The following is a 19,954-nucleotide window of genomic DNA, read 5'->3' on the forward strand; positions in this document are numbered from 1 at the left end:
TGTATACTGGTCACTGCGTGCTGTTAGAACTGTTCCACTTTGAATGCAGCTGTCTGTCTGTCTGTCTGTCTATCTGTATGTCTGTCCTTCTGTCTGTCTTTCTGTCTTTTTGTCTGTCTGTCCTTCTGTCTGTCTTTCATCTGTCTGTTTGTCCTTCTGCCTGCCTGTCCTTCTGTCTTTCAGTCAGTCTGTCCTTCTGTCTGTCTTTCTATCTGTCCTTCTGTCTGTCATCTGTCTGTCCATCTGTCTGTCTGTTCTTCTGTCTGTCTGTCTGTCTGTCTGTCTGTCTGACCAGCCCAAATGTGTGTGTCATCCTCTCACCATGTTCCATTGTTCAGGCACAGCTGAGCATATTTTCAAGAACGAGTGTGTGTTGCATTTCTTTCATGGTATTTGGCAAAAGGCGTTACTGGTGATGAAATCCCTTAACATGGAAATTTCCTAGCAGGCATTCCCACAATCCCCCTGACCAGACATGATGTAATGGCTAAAGTCCTAGCATGGACAGCCAAGGGGTCAATGGTCACAGAGTTTGGCGCTGGTCCATGCTATGGAAAATTAAAATGAATAAAAATTGCTGGAAAAAGTGTGAGTGAAAGAAGCACAGCTGTACTGACTGGCATGAGGTGGTGGCTTGTGATTTAAGAAATGTAGAACCACAAATTGTGATTTAAAAAACAAAATTTCTCTGGGTAACCACTGGGTTCTACGTAGAACCCTAGAATCCATATGAAGTGAGTCATGATGTTACTCTATCACAACATAAGTATAATAGTGTCTCATCTTCTGACGGAACCTCTTAATGTTCTTTGTAAAATCCTACAACAATTTTAGCCTTTTATATATTTAGATCCTGAATATCTGAAGAATGCTTGAGGAACTGTGAGCTAGACTATCTGTAAAGGATCCTGAAGGATTCTTTGGATAATCATCGGTTCTAGAATGTTTGACTATCCAAAGAACCACTGAAGAACCCTTTTGCTCTTCATGGCTAAGTTCTCTGAATAATCTAAAAATCCCGCAGGGTTCTTTGGAGAGGTCCGTAGCTTGCTTAAAAGGTTCTACCCTCTGTGACAGAAAACCTATGCATTGTAGGGTTTGATAAAGAGCCTTAAAGATCTTTCCAAAGAGGCAAATATTTTTAATATTAACAATAGAGCTAGAAAAATGAATCATCATGGAAATCGTGTAGTCTTAGAAAAAAAATATTCCACCCAAAACCTGGAATCAAGAACCCTTAATGGTTCAACATCATGTAGAACCCTACAATAACATGTTTCTGTATTCGTTTTAAATGTATATTCATGTTAATCTTAATAGGTAAATTATATATAATGTCACATCAGTCAATTCTATATCCTTTGCTGTTGTTGTTTCTTCTTCCTGTGGAACCCCTTGAGGTAGAACAGAGAACTTTACAATAGAGTGTTTCTCCATCTGTGCAGGCTCCACGTTCCAGTTAGATAAGAACGTTCAATTATCTGAAGAAACTCTCCAAAGGAATCATGGTTGGATTTTCTGAGTAATAGAAAAATTTATCTAGACTATTCTTTAAAAAGGGTTCTCAAAAAAGGGTTCTTAAAGATCTTCTTGTAGCAATTTTTGAAGTTTGAAAATGGTATCAAGTTCCACATGAGATCAAGTTCCACATGACATGTTGACATGTATTATCAGTAGAATATTGTCACATCACTCAGCTCTCAGTTGTTCACCTGGGGGAACCTTTAAAGGTTAAATGTAGAGCTCTACAAGTGAGTGTTTACATTTTGATGTGAAACACCTTTAGGAAAGCTTGAGGAACCTTAAAGGAACCCACTGTCCTAGTAAAAACAGGTTACGTCTAGCAACATACATGTTTAACTTCAGGTTCTTTTGAGAACCTACCATAGAGTTTCCCTATTTGTATGTGTTCCATGTAGAAACTTTTGACTTACCTAAAAACCAAGGAAACTCAGAGAAGCCCTTTTGTTAGAAAACATAATTCCGCAAGGGTTCTTTAAACAGTTCAAGAACCTTTTAGGACAGCTCTAACATTCCCATTGGGTTTTATTTAGAACCATTTCTGAAAGTTTTGAAAACAGAGCTGTCTGGTTCCTCCAGAGAGACAAAGACTCCAGAAAGGTGATGGTGTTTGGCCCTCATCCACGGTGTGTATGATGGAAAGACAGAAGAAAAGTGCTGAAGAATGAAGATGAGGATGAGAGAGTGAATGACCAGGAAAGAGAGGTGGAGCATGAGAGAGTGAGAGAGAAAAAGAGAAGGGGGAGGGATAGAGTGAGCGAGAGGGAGTGGAAGAGGGAGAGGGAGAGGGAGGGAAAAATGTCCCAGATTCCCATGGTGTGTACTGGAGAGGGAAGTCAAGCCAAGCCAGGAGCAAACAGAACACAGAGAGATAGACTGGAAATGTGTTGACGGAGGACAGCAAGAGGACAGCAAACTCTTCCTGGGACACTGTAGAACTCTTTAAGGGTCTTCCAGACCTTTAGGTAGAACTTTCAGAGTAGCCGACTACGAGAGATGTACTTATACAAAGCCACTTGCTCAGAAATCCCCAACCTGAAACCCAAAGGAATTCAGAAGACGATCGGAGACCGAGTGCAGTCCCGCATCAACAGGGAGAACTCAGATGTCAAGGCTTATCCCTTCATGTGCTGGAGTGGACTGAGGACTAACACGCATCTGGAGCTCAAACACCTGGAGGAGTTCCTCAATACACATGCTGTGTCGCTTCAGGACACCGTATCAGCCGTGACTGGCATGGTGTACAGGTACACAGCTCTGGTGTTTTATTTATCAAGTGGAACAGGTTTAGAATAAAAATCTTTAAGGGTTTGTGGGATACACTAGGGTGCTAATGGGGTTCTCCTTAGAACATTTCTTGATATTCTGTTGTGTAGAGTTTAGGGTTTTTTGGAGGTACAAACTAAAAAACCTGGTGGATTCGGAGGTTATCCTGGGAACGCCAGGCATGAGATGGGAATACATGCTGAATGGGACTCCAAAAAAAGGGTTCCTCAAGGGTTCTTGGAATAGGTTCCTTAATGGTGCTTCTCTTCTTGATAGAAAAGGTAGCAAATTTCAGTTGTAAAGTTTAATGGTTTGTTTAGAGAGACCGCGAGTGTACACTGAGTAACAAGGGAGCTATAAAAATACTGACACCAGAAAGAAATCTATCTCTAGGCAGAAATTTCTCAACCAAGAACCTTTTTGTTTCTCTTTTGGTGGAACACTTAAAGGTTCTCTAACCTTTACCAAGTGTTCCCATGTTTCCTATATAGTGTATCAGGATATGTTAAAAACATCAGAATATCAATATCATCATATATGGTCACCTAAATATCTAACTCTGTATCTCAGTTAATCTTCTGGAGAGAACCCCTAAAAGGTTCTACATAAACCCATAGAGTACATTTCCATATTGACGAGTTCCAAGTAACCTTTGAGGAACCCATTGTCCAAGCCTCAGACACTCGGGTGAAGTCTGGAACCATGATGATTAAGTTTTTCAGTTGTATGAAGAATTTTACATACAATAGTGTGTTCCCTGTATGACTGGGTTCCATGTAGAACCCTTTTGGCTAGATCCTAATTTTATGCAAGAAACACCAGAGAAAACAATTTATTCTAACAGTAATGAATACTGTTTTTTTTGAAGTAATAAAACAATAAACTAGACTCTTTAGGTTCTCAAAGGTTCTTTGGATAGTAATGTATCCAGCTTTTGAATTGGCTGGCCCCTCTGTTTTAGGGTTCTAGAACTTTTAGGGTTCTGGAGCAAAATTTTAAAAGATTTCCCCAGAGGGACATAAGATTTCCCCATAAGGGACATTTCATTAAGAGCATGAAATGTAAGCTCTATGAGAACCCCTAAAGGTTTCACACAGAACCATCAGAAATGGGGTTCCACGTAAAGTCGTTAGGTAAATGAATTTGTACTTATCCAAAGAACCCTCGAGGAACCCTTAGCTCTGAGACTGTACTGCATGGTTCTAATACGAACATTCTTTGGAGCAATGACACTCTTAAAAACTGAAGGTTCTCAGACGGTTCTTTGTCAGGTCGGATGGATCTCTGAAGAACCTTGAACATACATGGAACCTTTCCATTGCATTCTCTGAAGTGGAAAAAGTTCTCTAGATTATAAAATGGCACAAAAAGGAAAGGGGTTCTTTTAAGAACCATTTACTATACGGTTTCTTGAGGAACCAAAAAGGGTTCCTCTATGGCATTACTACAAAAAAACAACACTGTTTGGTTCTTCCTGGTAGCTTTATTTTTAAAAGAAATGATTCTAGATTTTTTGAAAGCGAAACCCAGGTGTAGGGTTCTATGGAGAACCTGTAAGAAATGTTCCCAGAAATACCTTCTGAAGATGGAACTTTGCAAAGTGTTAAATCAGCATTTGCTTAAGCTTATAAATGTAAGATTCCTGAGGATTTATTGAGCTGTGTTCTAGCAGCAAGGTTCTTTCTTGTTCTCATGAACTCATAGCTTCATGACTCTGGGTGTCCAGGTTGCGAGAAGGAGAAGGTGATGTTCTAGTTTTACTCGAACAACATCGTCCTGTAGAACTCATGAAGACGCCAATGATTTGCATTGAATTCTGTTCTATTTCTAGCAGAATGTGTAGACTTTCTAGCATCATACAGAGGGTTTCTTGGCTTCAGAACTATGTATGTGGGTTACACATCCTCAGGCAGTCAGGATGGGGTGCGTAGCGGGATTCTCGTCCTCGGCCTTTTCTCCATAGCAACAGTAATGAAAAGAACAGCTAGCCGGTGGTCCACAATTCAAAGCCATGTATGGATGAACTGCCAAGGCTGAGGACCACATCTGCAGCTCGGTCATCATCATCATTATCTTCATCATCATCATCACCGCCTCATAGCTTGAGTAGAATAAGCGAAGGCTTGAGCGGGACTTTAAGGCTGGTTTATTAGCGAACGTCTGTGAGTCAGTGAACTGGTCGGAAAGAGAACATTAAGACTTCATCAGAATGTTCTCCCGAGGCTCTGCGTTTTATTTCTTTTTTAAATTTTAGTATGCTGAGGTAGTTTTAAGATTTTTTTAGAAGAAGTTGCCAGTGTTATCAAGTTATAGAAATAAACGTCTGTCCCGAATTTTACTCTACATTTGTCCTGAGGTAGAGGATGCGAATGCACTCAATTGTGTTGCAGAAATTGAGCCCGGAGGCTGTGGAACACACAACACACACACACACACACACACACACATAAACATAAACACAAACAGAAACCAGGACTAAGTGATTAAGTGCTAATTAGTTTAGAGGTAATGTAGAACAGGTGTGAGTGATCATTATCAACATGCGATGTGTAAATTTCGGGGCTGATGGGTAATGCAGTTCAGGGATGATTCTGGTGTAACCATGACAACAATGATGATCTAGTTAACTAATATCAAATGAACACATAATTGAACCATTTTTTTTGAAGAATCTGGTCAGGAGTTTGATCAGAACCAGTGATCTGGGGGAAATTGCAATATGAAGACCGTCAGTCATTTTTATTGTCATATGACACACACAATTACACTGAAATGGTACCTTTTATTAAAAAAAAGATATAACCAACATAACCCAGTCCTAGTTAACCAGCTAACTAACTTTTTTGTGTAGAGATCCTGTAAGATCTCTCTTAGAGAGACTTTCATGCACCAAAGATGACTTTTGGGCAGTGGTAGCTCAAGTGGTTAAGGCTCTTGGTTGTTGACTGGAAGATAGGGGTTCAAGCCCTGGCACTGCCAAGCTGCCACTGTTGGGGCCCTTGAGCAGGGCCCCTACCCCACCCTGCTCCAGGGGTGCTGTATCATGGCTGACCCTGCGCTCTGACCCCAACCTCCAAGGATGGGATATGCGAAGAAAGAATTTTACTGTGCAGTAATGTATATGTGACAAATATACATTCGAACGAATGTACAGTAAAATCTTTGTTTTGTAGATTTGAGATATTTAATGAAGTCACTGAGAACTTGTGTTTAGCATAGAACGAAGATGGATGAAATATTATTTTCAGAAAATAGATATCTTACTTAACTTTTTTAGAACATTTTCTGCAATCATAAAATATTATTTAATTAATTAATTTATTTATTTTATTTAACAAAAAACAATTAAATTATTAAAACAATTTATTTTAAATGTTTTATGGATATTTATTGACTCTCAGCGGTATCTTTCTGTCATTGTGTATCTGTGTGATTGACACAGGAGCTCAAAGCAGGAGAATGTTTGTGTGCACACACACACACACACACACAGACGCACGCGCCCGCGCACACACACACACACACACACACACATACACACACACATACACACACACATATGCATGCCCATTCAGTGATGTAATGGGACTGTTTTGGTGTACACACGTCAATGTCAGTAAATGTTGCTCCTTATACTGATCCCAGGCCGGTTTGCAGACATTACTTATGGTTATGATTAGGATTTGGTTGATGAGATCGACGGAATGAATATAAATAGGAAACTTGGAGAAGAAATATCCGTGACAGGAAATAGAGGAATTTCTAGGATAGAGTAGAGTAGAGTAGAGGAGCTCTGTGAAATTATATCAGAGTCAGGCTTTAATATTGCTTTTTTAAAAGCACTGAATATACAGTCGTGTGTGTGTGTGTGTGTGTGTGTGTGTACATATTTTGTTGAGTGAAGGCCAGTGAAGGTCGTGTGACCCGGTGAACAGAAGCATCATATGACCCGAGGCAAAAAGCCATCACGCAGCAGGCTGAAATTCCAGGCAAGTAATCAATGACCTCAAACATATTAAGCACAGCAACCTCTGTCTGTTGCATCATGGGACATCAATGCAGATACCGAACATTTCTGGGGCTGCTTTTTTAACTCCTAAAAGTCCCTTCAGCACCGTGGATGTAGACAAATATGTATAGCAGTGATGTGAAACACTTCCAGGTTCCTGTTCAGCAGCAGCAGCAGGTGATTGGTCGGTTTGTGAGGTTCGCTCATAAAGCTTCCAGAGAAAGCCTTTTAAAGTGTAAAGCCTGCGCCTGTGCAATCCGTCATGCCCTCGCACCCTAACGAGCGTCTGATCGGAGCCCTTATAGGGATAAAGCCATGCTAATGATTTATAGTTGTTTGTCAGTTGTGGGAACACTCTGCCTTTTCCTGACTGCAGGGAACCTTGCTTCACTTGCTTTTTTATCTCTAACCGTCTTTTGTTCATCTTTTGTTCTTTTGTTCAAGACTAATGTTAACCAGTTAAATCCTAGAATCTCAGCTGTCCATCGCTAGAACGGTGACGGTGATGAAACATGGCTTGTTTTTGTCATTTATAAGATTATCCAGTTAAACACTGCCTCTGCGTCTACCTTTAAACCCGAGCGCAAGGCAAAAGCAATTACGCGTGCAGTCTCTGAATCGCACTCCGACAGGATCGGATGTCGGATAGTATTCCTGCTTTAAGAGGTTCTAGCATGTCATTAAGTAAAGGTGACACGTTCGGTTTCATCCGGCGGCTTCCCTGGTGATCCAGATGTCCTTGTCATGGTATGAAAATAAAATAGAAAATCAGGGAAATTATAAGAGAAGAAAATAATAACAATAAAAAAGAACAATCCTTCAATCCTCTGAACAAAACCACAATGAAATCATATCAGTATTAACAGATTGTTCTATATTTTCCTGGTATTTTTTGTCAGTGTTTTGTCAGCTCCATGGGAACGTACGGAAATTTTTCTTTCAGTCTTAATATAAATTAATATGTGTTTATTCCACATATCTTGCATTTCATCGCTGTTTATTGAAACAGTGTTTAATGATGGTTAAATATTTATGCGTTTCTGTATTTATAAAGTGTAACAATTCAAATCAGTGAGGCATATTCCGTGGAATGTTAAATGGATAAAAACAAACGGAAACTATGACATTTCTAAAGCATTATAGCTCCGTGTTGCTGAATTCTCCAATCTGATTGGTCAGAATGTCTGCATTAGTTTTCTATCATTGAATATCATTCAGAATTTGCGTTCATTATTTCTTGTTCAGACGCCAAAGTTCAAGTGCTAAAATAATTATTATAGATATCAGTAAGAGAAATTAATAGAGCTGGGGATTTTTTAAATTTTCAAAAATTTAAATTTTTTTTTTTTTACAGATTAGAGTTGTTCACATAAAAGTGGGCTATCTATTAAATTCTAGAAACTTGCTATGTATTTGTGAAATTTATATCAATCTACAAAATAATTGCTTTAAATATTTTTTATTATAAATATAAATAAAACATTATATAATAATAATATAATATAATATAATATAATATAATATAATATAATATAATATAATATAATATAATATAATATAAAAAGTAATCATTTATTAAATAATATTTATTTATTTTTAAATAGCTATTAAGTGTATCTCGGATTGATCTCTTTTTTTGTTCTCTGCTTTATTCTGTTCATTTGTGTGAAAAAGAGGAGTAAGCGACCACACGTCACCTCAGAGATTTGTTATCCGTTGTCAGAGCACTGAAATTGGTCTGATTGCCTGAGACATTTTTGCAAATCGCTCGTTCTGATCATTTATTCATCTTGGAAAGCTGATGAATGTTTAATGAGAGATCTCCAGGTGTCTGTGCTTAATTGTTAATCAGATGTGAAATCAGAGAACCGAACAGAGGAACGAACCGGGGATCGTCAGTTTATCTGGCAGTCTGACACAGAGACTTGCCGAAAGGTGTTTGGGGTGGTCTTAAGGGTCATGGGGGGTGTTTGAGGTTGTCTTGAGGGTCATGGGGGTGTTTGGGGTGGTCTTGAGAGTCGTGGTGGGTGTTTGGGGTGGTCTTGAGGGTCATGGGGGTGTTTGAGGTGGTCTTGAGGGTCGTGGGGGTGTTTGGGGTGGTCTTGAGAGTCGTGGGGGGTGTTTGCGGTGGTCTTGTGGGTTATGGTGTGTGTTTGGGGTGGTCTTGAGGGTCGTGGGGGGTGTTTGGGGTGGTCTTGTGGGTCGTGGTGGGTGTTTGGGGTTGTCTTGAAGGTTGTGGTGGATGTTTGGGGTAGTCTTGAGGGTCGTGAGGGGGTGTTTTTGGTGGTCTTGAGGGACGTGGTGGGTGTTTGAGGTTGTCTTGAGGGTCATGGGGGTGTTTGGGGTGGTCTTGAGGGTCGTGGTGGGTGTTTGGGGTGGTCTTGTGGGTCGTGGTGGGTGTTTGGGGTTGTCTTGAAGGTTGTGGTGGATGTTTGGGGTAGTCTTGAGGGTCGTGAGGGGGTGTTTTTGGTGGTCTTGAGGGACGTGGTGGGTGTTTGGGGTGGCCATGAAGGTCATGGTGGGTGTTTGGGGTTGTCTTGAGGGTCATGAGGGTCATTGGTGTGGTGATTGAGGAAGGACACGGTGAATTATAAAGTCCACTTTTGAAACACCTTTATAGATTTCACGCCAGTTTTCAGACAAAAGGTGGGGATTCAATTTTCCTCAGTGTTAAAGATCTCTCCATGGCTTTCATTAATGTTTATTATTATTTACTTTCTTTCATGAACGTAGATGTGTCAGATTAATGATGTGTGAGAGCTGATGCTCCAGGATTGTCAGTGACTCGATGTAAATGAGGGTGAAATGAAAGGGAGCGGGAGAAATGAGATGGGAGAAATTATTTCAACTTAATCAAATACAGCATTTAATTTTCCTTACTCCTATTATATTCTTTATTTAACATGTATGTATTCTGTTGATTGAGAGTGCTCCCTCTATAGGTGAGAGAGCAAACTGATCACAAGTGAACTATAAAGATTGAAGAAGATTGACAGAAGCGAGCGGAAATAGCTCAGGAACACGTGGACTCTTGACTATGTTTAAACTTTAAATTGCCGTTTTCACATGTGTTCATTTATTGCTAATAAACTTCAAGGTGAAGGAGAAGAGAAACATTCAGCGACTAGTGTAGTGACTGAGCACAAGGAAGACGAAGCTCCCATCTATCTTTATTATGGATTAGAGATTTGCCAAAACTAAAGACTTATGTTGGTCTTGAGCATTGATCTTGCTAAAGATGATCTAGGTCTGGACTGAGAGTGTGTACTTTTCTTTTCTCCAAGCCAAACTTGTTGAAGTAAAAGCTAGAACTTTAAGCATCGATCTTCACTCAGACATGCTTTCACTGGATCCTGAACTTGTCTTTGACTTGACGTTAGCGCTCCTCACTACAGCCCCATGATTGGTGTAATAAAATTGAATGGAGTACTCTTCGAGACATCCCCGAGTCACACACTCTCGACTGGACAATCGTGAAGTGCTCTCTCATTCTGAATACTTGATGCTGAATAATTTGAAAAAATCCATCAATGTATATTCAAACTTGTGAATGTATATCAGAGTCTACAGCCACTGGCCACAACAGAGGACAGTTAATTTTCTAATCTAGATCTTTCCACAAGCCATGTTTTACATTTACATCTGGTATTCACAGCCTCCACAGACTCTCTCACAGCTCCATGGTTTAGTTTTCGAACCTGTTGATGGCTGTCACATGTTTCCACCGGGTTCTCTGCTTTCCTTTCACTGACCGCTTACACATACCGGACACTTAATACTAAATTCCGCAATACTAATAATACTACACTCACACCACCGATACTGGCATAATAATTTAATGGCTGATGCTAAAAAATATATCAATGTATCAGAGAAATAACTGAATATACAAAAACAAACTCATGTGGAATATGGAAATGTGAGGTATTTTGATTAGACAGTCATCATTCCGGCGTTGTTTCGCTCAGTAATGTTGACTCTAACCACTAAAAACTTCCTAACCGGCATACGCTGGTAATAATGACCTCAAAACACTGAGGTCAGGTCAATGAGGGCAGATTTAAAATAGTACTGGGACAATTTGATTTCACAAAATGAGCTCAGTTTCTTTATAAAGAACCAAACCTAATTAACGTAATTGAGCAGTTTTGGAGGGAAAAAAAATACTTCATACGCTGCATATTTGACCAGGTACGAAAAGGAACTTTAGAGGAAATTGCGACGTAAACCGCCGTTCCATCACAAACCTGGTTTTAATTTCTGTCTTGAGCTCAAAGTATGAGCTCCTCTGTGTCAGGCTTCTCTGTCGTAAATAATGGAACATCTTCATTATTAGCTATAGATGATGTAGGTTGTCTGATGTCCGGTTTCCTGTGCATGCACGGTTACTATGGCAACGATAGCATATCAGGACGTGTGTATTATTATAACTATTATTATTGCGTATTATTGTACTATATCTGTGATGTGCCGCTGGTCTGTTATCAGAGCTCCGAGCTGCTGTTATAGGAAACTAATCAACATCTTCATGTCTAGGCAGGAAGATACGTCTAAGATACGTCTGTGGTTACTGTGTGAATGAAACGTCTTTCTCTGTATGGTTATGTGTGTGTGTGTGTGTGTGTGTGTGTAAGACACAGTGAAATTCACTGATGTGTGTAATTGAGCCAAATCCTCACTGAATTCCCATCTGCCACTCACTGGAGATGTTATCTGTTATGTGTGTGTGTGTGTGTGTGTGTGTGAGAGAGAGAGATAGAGAGAGATAGAGAGAGAGCTGTGGCTGGAGCATTGAGTTTTAAACACAATGCATTATTCAGTCACTGGTTTGACATTACCATTAAAACCAGCAGCATCTCTGTAACCAGTAGCAACCAGGAAGCAGGAAGTCCTCTTTCCTTCTGTAATTTATTCATAGAAGAATCCATATTTCATGATTGCTGTGAGTTTGTATGTATATTTTGCATATTTATGGACTTTAAGGACTTTTATTTTCCTGCTCTGTTAGTCTGTTAGTGAAAGAAAGAAAGAAAGAAAGAAAGAAAGAAAGAAAGAAAGAAAGAAAGAAAGAAAGAAAGAAAGAAAGAAAGAAAAGAAAGTTTTTTTACCACAAGACTGTAATTACGTGCCCTGCGCGCGTGCGTGTGTATGTGCGTACGTGCGTGTTTGTGTGTGTGTGCGTGCATGTGTGCGTCTGTGTGCGTACGTGCGTGCGTGTGTGTGTGTGTGTGTGTGTGTGTGTGTATATGTGTGTTGACCAGCAGGCGGTGCTGTAGAGTCAGTTACAGATGATAATCAGTGTGTTACAGAAGGATGGTCAGTTGTGCGCGAGGACTCCGAGTTAGATTTCTTCAGCCGGTTCAGTCCGGATTTGTTCCGCGTGAGGAGGCGAGGTGACGTTTCCAGCCTCTTGTCATGTTTAGAAGATGTTGAAATTGATGAGTGATCTCCTCTTTCATTACGGAATCATTAAAAACCAATTATTGCACAAAACTGCACGAGGCCGGAAGCACAGCACCGGTGTTCTTCATTACAGCCAATTACGCACGCGTGTTCCTGCCACGTGCAGCCACGTGCAGCCACGCGCAGGGAGGTGTACTTTTACTGTATACATGAATCTCATAACATAAATATACATCATATATAAACAAACACGCAAATAAACATATTATAAGAAATATATCGTTTTTAAAACAACCACATACTGAAAAATGTGAATAAATTACAGAACGATCAAATGAATACTGGATTATTATAAAATATTAATAATTTTTTTTTACAAACCCTTCTTATTAAAATATTGTACATAAATACACAAAAATGTATAAATAAAAATAAATAAATAAAAACATGTAAAACATATCTATATAACAATATGTAAAATAATATTATAAAACATTTATTTCTTTATATATAACAAGCAAATAAATACCAATAATAATAATAATAATAATAATAATAATAATAATAATAATAATAATATCACTCATTTATTTCGAATTAATATACAAGAATGAGCTGAAAGAAAGAAAGAAAGAAAGAAAGAAAGAAAGAAAGAAAAGAAAAAGGAAAAAAAACTGTAACAATATGTAAAATATTATAAAACATAATTCTTCATATATAACAAAAATAAATACCATCTATATAATAATAATAATAATAATAATAATAATAATAATAATAATAATAATAATAATATCACTCATTTATTTCGAATTAACATGTTATTAATATTAATAAATATGTTTTTTCAGTCTTTTTTCCAGAAACAATTCCAAATAAATCAGAAAATAGACCTGAAGTTATATATGTATGTTTCTAATAATTGTATAATTTTTTATTTTATTTTATTTTATATTTGCACTGATCTTTTTTTAACTCCTCTGTGTGCCTTAAATTGCCTGGGGATAAATAAATTTTATTTGAATTGAATTGAATTGAATTGAATTGAATTGAATTGAATTGAATTGAATTGAATTGAATTGAATTGAACTGAATAATGAGGAATATTAGACATTGATATGGATATACAGGGGTTGGACAATGAAACTGAAACACTGGCCAATTTAGTGTTGGAGGTTTCATGGCTAAATTTGACCAGCCTGGTGGCCAATCTTCATTGACTGCACATTCCACCAGTAAGAGCAGAGTGTGAAGGTTTAATTAGCAGAGTAATAGCACAGTTTTGCTTAAAATATTGCAATGCACACAACATTATGGGTGACATCAGAGTTCAAAAGAGGACAAATTGTTGGTGCACGTCTCGCTGGCGCATCTGTGACTAAGACAGCAAGTCTTTGTGATGTATCAAGAGCCACGGTATCCAGGGTAATGTCAGCATACCACCAAGAAGGACGAACCACATCCAACAGGAGTAACTGTGGACGCAAGAGGAAGCTGTCTGAAAGGGATGTCCGGGTGCTAACCCGGATTGTATCCAAAAAACATAAAACCACAGCTGCCCAACTCACTGCAGAATTAAATGTGCACCTCAACTCTCCTGTTTCCACCAAAACTGTCCGTCGGGAGCTCCACAGGGTCAATGTACATGGCCGGGCTGCTAAAGCCAAACCTTTGGTCACTCATGCCAATGCGAAACGTCGGTTTCAATGGTGCCAGCAGCAAAAATCTTGGGCTGTGGACAATGTGAAACATGTATTGTTCTCTGATGAGTCCGCCTTCACTGTCTTTCCCACATCCGGGAGAGTTACGGTGTGGAGAAGCCCCAAAGAAGCGTACCACCCAGACTGTTGCATGCTCAGAGTGAAGCATGGGGGTGGATCAGTGATGGTTTGGGCTGCAATATCATGGCATTCCCTAGGCCCAATACTTATGCTAGATGGGCGCGTCACTGCCAAGGACTACCGAACCATTCTAGAGGACCATGTGCACCCAATGGTTCAAACATTGTATCCTGAAGGCGGTGCCGTGTATCAGGATGACAATGCACCAATACACACAGCAAGACTGGTGACAGAGTGGTTTGATGGACATGAAAGTGAAGTTGAACATCTCCCATGGCCTGCACAGTTACCAGATGGCTCAGAATCCCTCTGGCCACTGTGCAGGACTTGTATCTGTCATTCCCAAGATGAATTGATGCTGTATTGGCTGCAAAAGGAGGTCCTACACAATACTAATGAATTATTGTGGTCTAAAACCAGGTGTTTCAGTTTCATTGTCCAACCCCTGTATATATATATATATATATATATATATATATATATATATATATATATATATATATATGTCTTATATATATATAAGACATTCTCCTGTGCTATAATAGTATAGTTTTCTTAGTGATTCGTAGTGCTGTATTCACTGTGTGTGTGTGTGTGTGTGTGTGTGTGATGTGTGTGTGTGATGTGTGTTAGATGTGTGTATATGACACAAACAGCCTGCTGACTGGACACATGACATGACAGGAAATCAATATCACATTAAGAGGGATTAGTAACCCTGACCACAGGTACAGTGGGAGGTGACAGTTTAATAGACACAGGGTGTAGTTTTATGGTTCGAAGGCATTTTGAAGAAGCAGCATCTTGTGTGGTTTATAACAGTCTTATAAACGCTGATGCTTACTACTACTACTGCTACAACTAATACTATTACTACTACTAGTACTGCTATTACTAATATTACTAATACTACTGGTGCTACTATCACTACTAATATTATTACGGTTATTACTACTACTACTACTACTACACTACTACTTCTACACTATCTACTATTACTAGTACTACTACTACTACTAGTAGTAGTATTCTACTATTGATGTCATTATTATTCTACTACAACTACTATTAGTAGTAGTACTAGTACTACTGCTAATATTATTTCTACTATTGCTGCCATAAATACTAGAAGCTCTACTACTTCTAAAACTACTACTACTACTATATTTACTATTACCAATACTACTTCTAAAACAATATCTTCTATTACTAGTACTACTGCTACTACTAATATTATTTCTACTATTACTGTCATTACTACTACTGCAACAACTACTACTTCTTAAACTACTACTACCACTACTATTATATCTACTAATACTACTACAACTACTATCACTAGTACTACTACAGCTGCTGGTATTATTTCTACTATTGCTATCATTACTGCTACTGCAACAACTATGACTGCTACTACTCTATCTACCATTACTAGTACAACTTCTATTACTACTACTAATATTTCTACTATTTCTATCATTACTAATACTGCAACAACTACTATTACTAGTACTACTGCTATTACTACTTCTTCTACTGCTACTATAACTACTATTACTAGTACTTCTTCTACAGTACTTTTACTAATAGTGTTATTTCCATTATGACCACTACGATTACTACTACTGATCATAATAATAATAATAATAATAATAATAATAATAATAATTAGTTAAACAGTTAAACATGACCTTTACAGAAACTTTTCCTGTCAGCCGAAACAGCAGGTCTTCACTCTAATTAGTATTCACAGTTTATTTACAGTAACTCGCTCTACTGCATTAACTACTCACCTTGTACCAGGTAGGTGGTGGCGTTGCCATGGTTACTGGTTTCGATACACCCGGAAATGGTGTGTAAGGTGTAAGCGGGATTAACATGTTAGTGTAAGTTTTGGCAGTTGTTCTGATAATTATCAGAAGTGTGTGTGTGTGTGTGTGGGTGTAGGAAGCTGTTACTAATGGAATTGTATTAAATTAACAAAAAAACCCTGTACTTATCAGTATAATAAAAAAAAAATCCTTTCATCATTTGAAACTCCATTAAAAGCATAATAGATGTGCTACGGTAATTTTATTATCTTATGTGTGCATGTGTGTGCGTGTGTGTGTGTGTATAGGAGGTGAAACCCGAGTTCAGAAACCAGGTCAAACCACTAAAAACAATGCAGACTTTAGAACATGAGTGACATTTTTTGGGATACAGGAATAAAACACACAGTGGTCAGTCAGTTCCAGGAAACTAATCACTGACAGGATGGTGTAATGAAGCAGAGGTGGTGTGATGCGACAATCCTGAAGATACCCTGAATAGCTGTATTCCTCTGATACTGCAGCATTTTACTAAAGAATCATGTGGAATATGAATGAATCAACACCTTCTGACCAATCAGAATCCAGAATCCAGAGCAGCTCTGAACAGTACACAGGGTTCTTGCTGTGACTTTAAGGTGTCTAAGTTACTACAGGAACGCTGGAGCTCAGAGACTGGCATGAAGCAGGACTTTCCTGATGAGCGCTCGTTTCTCGGGAGCAGCTGATGATGGGGGTAAACATGTTCACCGCTTGGACGATCGATGCGGAGAGTGTGTGTGTGTGTGTGAGTGTGTTAAACACTGGCAATGATCAGAGATTGATCTGTGGCTCAGTGAGGGAACTGGAGATATTCATGAGCCTGCTGTGTTTTGATCAAGTTAAAAGTGCACTAATGTTATACATTCTGTATTCACTTTCATTTCTGTCTACTCCTGAACACTCTTCTTGTGTCTCTATAAGGATTCATCATCGTTCTAAATCCCGAATTTAACTCTGTTTATCACACTTGTAATTTAGAAGAAGAATTAGGGCGACTTTTCTACTCTGGGTTAGCGAAACTCTGCTCTGAAGCAAGACTGCGTAGCCAAACGTGTACAGTGTGAAACTATATGGTTTTAAAATGTTAAATTCTTGGCAACAGACACCGAATCGGGAACAGAACAACGCTTCAGCCTCATATCTCGTTCTTTGTATAGTCAGAGAAAACCAGTTTCTGTAGCACGGTGAAGCGTGAACGGATACACTATATTGCCAAAAGTATTCGCTCACCCATCCAAATAATCAGAATCAGGTGTTCCAATCACTTCCATGGCCACAGGTGTATAAAATCAAGCACCTAGGCATGCAGACTGTTTTTACAAACATTTGTGAAAGAATGGGTCGCTCTCAGGAGCTCAGTGAATTCCAACGTGGAACTGTGATAGGATGCCACCTGTGCAACAAATCCAGTCGTGAAATTTCCTCGCTCCTAAATATTCCACAGTCAACTGTCAGCTGTATTATAAGAACGTGGAAGTGTTTGGGAACGACAGCAACTCAGCCACGAAGTGGTAGGCCACGTAAACTGACGGAGCGGGGTCAGCGGATGCTGAGGCGCATAGTGCGAAGAGGTCGCCAACTTTCTGCAGAGTCAATCGCTACAGACCTCCAAACTTCATGTGGCCTTCAGATTAGCTCAAGAACAGTGCGCAGAGAGCTTCATGGAATGGGTTTCCATGGCCGAGCAGCTGCATCCAAGCCATACATCACCAAGTGCAATGCAAAGCGTCGGATGCAGTGGTGTAAAGCACACCGCCACTGGACTCTAGAGCAGTGGAGACGCGTTCTCTGGAGTGACGAATCGCACTTCTCCATCTGGCAATCTGATGGACGAGTCTGGGTTTGGCGGTTGCCAGGAGAACGGTACTTGTCTGACTGCATTGTGCCAAGTGTAAAGTTTGGTGGAGGGGGGATTATGGTGTGGGGTTGTTTTTCAGGAGCTGGGCTTGGCCCCTTAGTTCCAGTGAAAGGAACTCTGAATGCTTCAGCATACCAAGACATTTTGGACAATTCCATGCTCCCAACTTTGTGGGAACAGTTTGGAGCTGGCCCCTTCCTCTTCCAACATGACTGTGCACCAGTGCACAAATCAAGGTCCATAAAGACATGGATGACAGAGTCTGGTGTGGATGAACTTGACTGGCCTGCACAGAGTCCTGACCTCAACCCGAACACCTTTGGGATGAATTAGAGCGGAGACTGAGAGCCAGGCCTTCTCGTCCAACATCAGTGTGTGACCTCACAAATGCGCTTCTGGAAGAATGGTCAAAAATTCCCATAAACACACTCCTAAACCTTGTGGACAGCCTTCCCAGAAGACTTGAAGCTGTTATAGCTGCAAAGGGTGGACCGACGTCATATTGAACCCTATGGATTAGGAATGGGATGTCACTTAAGTTCATATGCGAGTCAAGGCAGGTGAGCGAATACTTTTGGCAATATAGTGTAACTCAGAATTCCTTATACCCGGGGTACACTAGGTCCCAGGGGAACTATTTCAAGAGTGAGAAGCCCTTATCAATCCATATTAACTACAATAATAAATCCGTGCTGTTATTAAATAATCCACAGCATGTCCTGAGGTGCTTTCTTCCTCTTATAGCACAGCAAATTCCAACAGTTACAACTTTTATTTATTAAACAGCGACATATCGTACTTTTTTTTATCTGTTTATAGATACATTTAATGTTGTGGTACATTGTTTAACAGTTAATAAAACAGACCAAAATAAATAGAAAAAGTTTTCACTGACACTGGAAACTCCTTCCATTCATAATCAGTTGAAATGTCACATGCATCAGTATTTCTTTGCTTAATAATGTTTTATTTTGTTTATTATTAAGTTTATGTTATGTAATGTTAATATTATTTTTGTTTTTGTGGATTTATTTATTTATTTATTTATTTTTATTTATTTTTTTAGATTTTCTTTTTCTTTAGTACTAGTAGTGCCAGGGGTGTAAAGTTTAGGGGTTTATTTTATTTTATTTTATTTTATTTTATTTTATTTTATTTTAAATGCTGTAAATGATGCTACATCCTCAGTCAAAATATAATCTAAATATAATCAGGAGAATAAAAAATAAAGGCAAATATTTCATTAAAAAAATTCCAACCCTGATACTTAACTGAGATTGGAACCTGAGGCTCTGTGTACAAGACTAGCAATTAATTATCCAGCACACACACACACACACAGAGGAGCTTGCTTGGTTGCTATGACGACACAATATCAATATCATAATAAGTATTACAGTGGATTAGAGTTTATAATACAACATTTGTGCTTGTTATTATTAAAGATATCTTCCAGTATCATCACACACACGCGATCAGAGGTGAGAGAGAGCACATTGGAATGAAAGGCAGTGTTGTGACCTGGATATTGACTTGTACACACACAAACACACAAACACACACACACACACAGACACACTGGGGATTGTGGAGTCATCAAATTAAGAGAGTGACTGATGAGGACAGACATGGTCAATGTGTCAGTGTGTTAGATGATTAACAGGGTCACTGTAACACTGACCTGTGCATTATTATTACTATTGACCTGCAGCACATCTGTGTGTGTGTGTGTGTGTGTTATTCCTCTAAAACTCTAAATCTGCGTTCACACAAGCCACGAATTTATCACTGCAAGTCTCTGTGCTATAAAGTAACCTGGAGGCTGTCCTACTCGTCTACTGGTTGCCATGGTAACACCGTCAATCAGAGGGCAGAGCAACTAAACATCCCATTTGACAGCAAAGTAGTTTCCTGGCTAAATCTTTACTCCTGCTGGAAGAATCACTGAGTCGCATAAAGTTTCTCAACTTTGTCGTGTCACCGGACACGCCCACATCTGGTTGCCGACGGTTACCATCGCTCACGTCACAATAAGTCGGAAATAAGGATGCTTTAAGTCGCTGTCTGCGTGTGAACATTCTATTTTGAATCCATTTCCGTGAAGCATCTTTCATACACATCCCTGCAAATGAGCTGTTACTATAGCAACGATAACGTAGTCCAAATGAGCGTGTTCATATACACCTGAGCCGCTAGCGTTAAA

General features: G+C 39.2%; 1 protein-coding gene across 1 annotated transcript in view; it reads left to right on the forward strand.

Annotated features, from left to right (window-relative positions):
• The first annotated feature begins 2,314 nt into the window (after window positions 1–2,314).
• The window catches only part of kcnab1a (potassium voltage-gated channel subfamily A regulatory beta subunit 1a), a 134,709-nt gene continuing 117,069 nt past the window's right edge, over window positions 2,315–19,954 (forward strand). The window contains exon 1 of the mRNA XM_058387896.1: window positions 2,315–2,768. Coding sequence (XP_058243879.1) covers window positions 2,518–2,768 — 251 coding nt within the window. The 5' untranslated portion in view covers window positions 2,315–2,517. The remainder of the gene's footprint in view (window positions 2,769–19,954) is intronic.

This window comes from Hemibagrus wyckioides, linkage group LG04 (assembly GCF_019097595.1).
Source record: "Hemibagrus wyckioides isolate EC202008001 linkage group LG04, SWU_Hwy_1.0, whole genome shotgun sequence".
Lineage (NCBI taxonomy): Eukaryota > Metazoa > Chordata > Actinopteri > Siluriformes > Bagridae > Hemibagrus > Hemibagrus wyckioides.